Source organism: Echinops telfairi, unplaced genomic scaffold (assembly GCF_000313985.2).
Source record: "Echinops telfairi isolate 266 unplaced genomic scaffold, ASM31398v2 ScPeMD7_7459;HRSCAF=8497, whole genome shotgun sequence".
In the NCBI taxonomy this organism is placed as follows: domain Eukaryota; kingdom Metazoa; phylum Chordata; class Mammalia; order Afrosoricida; family Tenrecidae; genus Echinops; species Echinops telfairi.
Window position 1 is genome coordinate 728184 of NW_022111359.1, and position 1775 is coordinate 729958.

Consider the following 1775-nt stretch of genomic DNA (forward strand, 5'->3'; position numbering starts at 1 on the left):
CGCCCTCTCCTCCCCACCTTGCTCTGACCTGTCACCCCCAGGAGCCCGCCTGCCTTCACTGCTCCAGATTCCCCCAGTGCCCACAGCACCCCTGGTCCGCCTCCACCAGCCCTCGGCCTGGATTCCAGACTCAATGTCTCTCCTGGGGTCCCCCACCCCAAAGCCTCAGTGCATTGAGCTCAGGTCCCCACCTTCCACCTGGGTCAGCTTCACCCTCTTTCTCGCTCTCTCAGCTCCACAAACCTGTCCATCCCCGAGGGCTCTGCCTTTAAAACATACCCGAATCTGCCCCCACCTCTGCAGTCCCGCCCCGCCCCACCCTGGTCCCTGGAGCTGCCAACCCACGACAGTCAGAGGACGTGTGAGCTCGCTGCCTCTCCACCCGGCATGGCCTGCCTGGCACCCCTCATCCTCCCCTCCCCTCACTCCCCAGCCACAGCGCCCACCCACCAGGCCTGCCCGCCCTCAAAGCCTCTGCACATACCATTCCCTGTTCCCTGGACTCTAACACCTTTCCCCCGACACCTGCCTGCCTCCCTCCTGTCTTCCGGTCTTTGCTCAGCAGTCACCCCCGGGTGAGGCCCCCCGAGCCCCTGCCTTACTTTCCCATAAATGTGTCGGTCAGTAGGCCACTGCCCCACCAAAGTGGAGCACTGCCCCCAGGACGCAGCCCCCGCAGGCACAGGGCAGGCGCTCAGTAAGCAGGGGATGGATGGATGGATGGATGGAATCCTGGGTCCACACCCTGGACGTCAGCCTCAGGGCTGCTCACAAAATTGGGCAGGTGCTGATGGGACTCTGGAAGATGTTACCTCGGCCCTCCCTCCCTCTGGGGTGTAAGACGGAACTGGGGGACACAGAGATTCCGGCCCCTGGCGGCCCCCTCTCTTCCTCCGCCTGGGACCTCCCCTCTCACCAATAATAGAAATGCTGTCACTGGTGCTGTTGGTCACCATGGCCGGCTTCTGTCAGGCACTAGGTCCCCACCCCAGCCCTCTGACCTGCAGGCCTCACCCCAATCCCCTGCCCTGTGACCACACACATCGTCCCTGTGGCCACTCGGTCAGTCCCGGTGGCCACAGGAGGCGGCAGGGTGGGGCTGCGGTGAGAGCAGAAGCGTGTCTGGGGGCACCCCCGAGCCAGCTTCCAGGTTAGGGCACAGGGAGCCCAGTGTGTTGGGTTAGGGCCGCCATGCGGGGCGGTGCTGAAGCAGAGGGGGTGCCCGGCCGCCAACCCACCATCACAGCTCCCAGGACCTGCGGGGCAGCTCAGGCTGGTGCCTGGGGACCGACCCACCTGCCTTCATCATGGCTCCGCCATCAGCCGTCCGCACGGGCGTGTTGGAGATGGGGCGCTTCTCTGCTCCCCGGGATGCGAGAGAGGGAGGCAAAGGCACGGAGTGGGGGAGAGAGGCAGAGAGGCAGAGACACGGGAAGGGGGAGAGAGGGAGAATCAGACAGGGGAGCCAGAGGGGGGCCAGAGGAAGGGAGGTGACATGGAGGCAAGAGGGGCGCAGGAGAGAAGATGATGATGAGACGGGGAGCTCTCCCTCTCCTGCCAGATAACAGATCCCCCCCCACAATATACACACTACACCCACGGGCCTCAAACACTGCACGCATCCACACAACATACACGTCTCCCACATCACCAAGACACATGACACACCTCCCACCCATACACGCTGCACATACCACACACACATGCTACATGCACACACCTCCCACATAAGCAAACTACATGGACACACCTCCCACCCATGCATGCTACACACA

The 1775-nt window shown here is 63.4% G+C and overlaps 1 protein-coding gene across 1 annotated transcript in view; it reads right to left on the minus strand.

The window, feature by feature from the left end:
- PALM (paralemmin) overlaps positions 1–1775 on the minus strand; it is a 25648-nt gene that overhangs the window by 6654 nt on the left and 17219 nt on the right. Inside the window, exon 7 of the mRNA XM_045300030.1 lies at positions 1297–1359. Within this exon, the coding sequence (XP_045155965.1) occupies positions 1297–1359 (63 nt within the window). The remainder of the gene's footprint in view (positions 1–1296; positions 1360–1775) is intronic.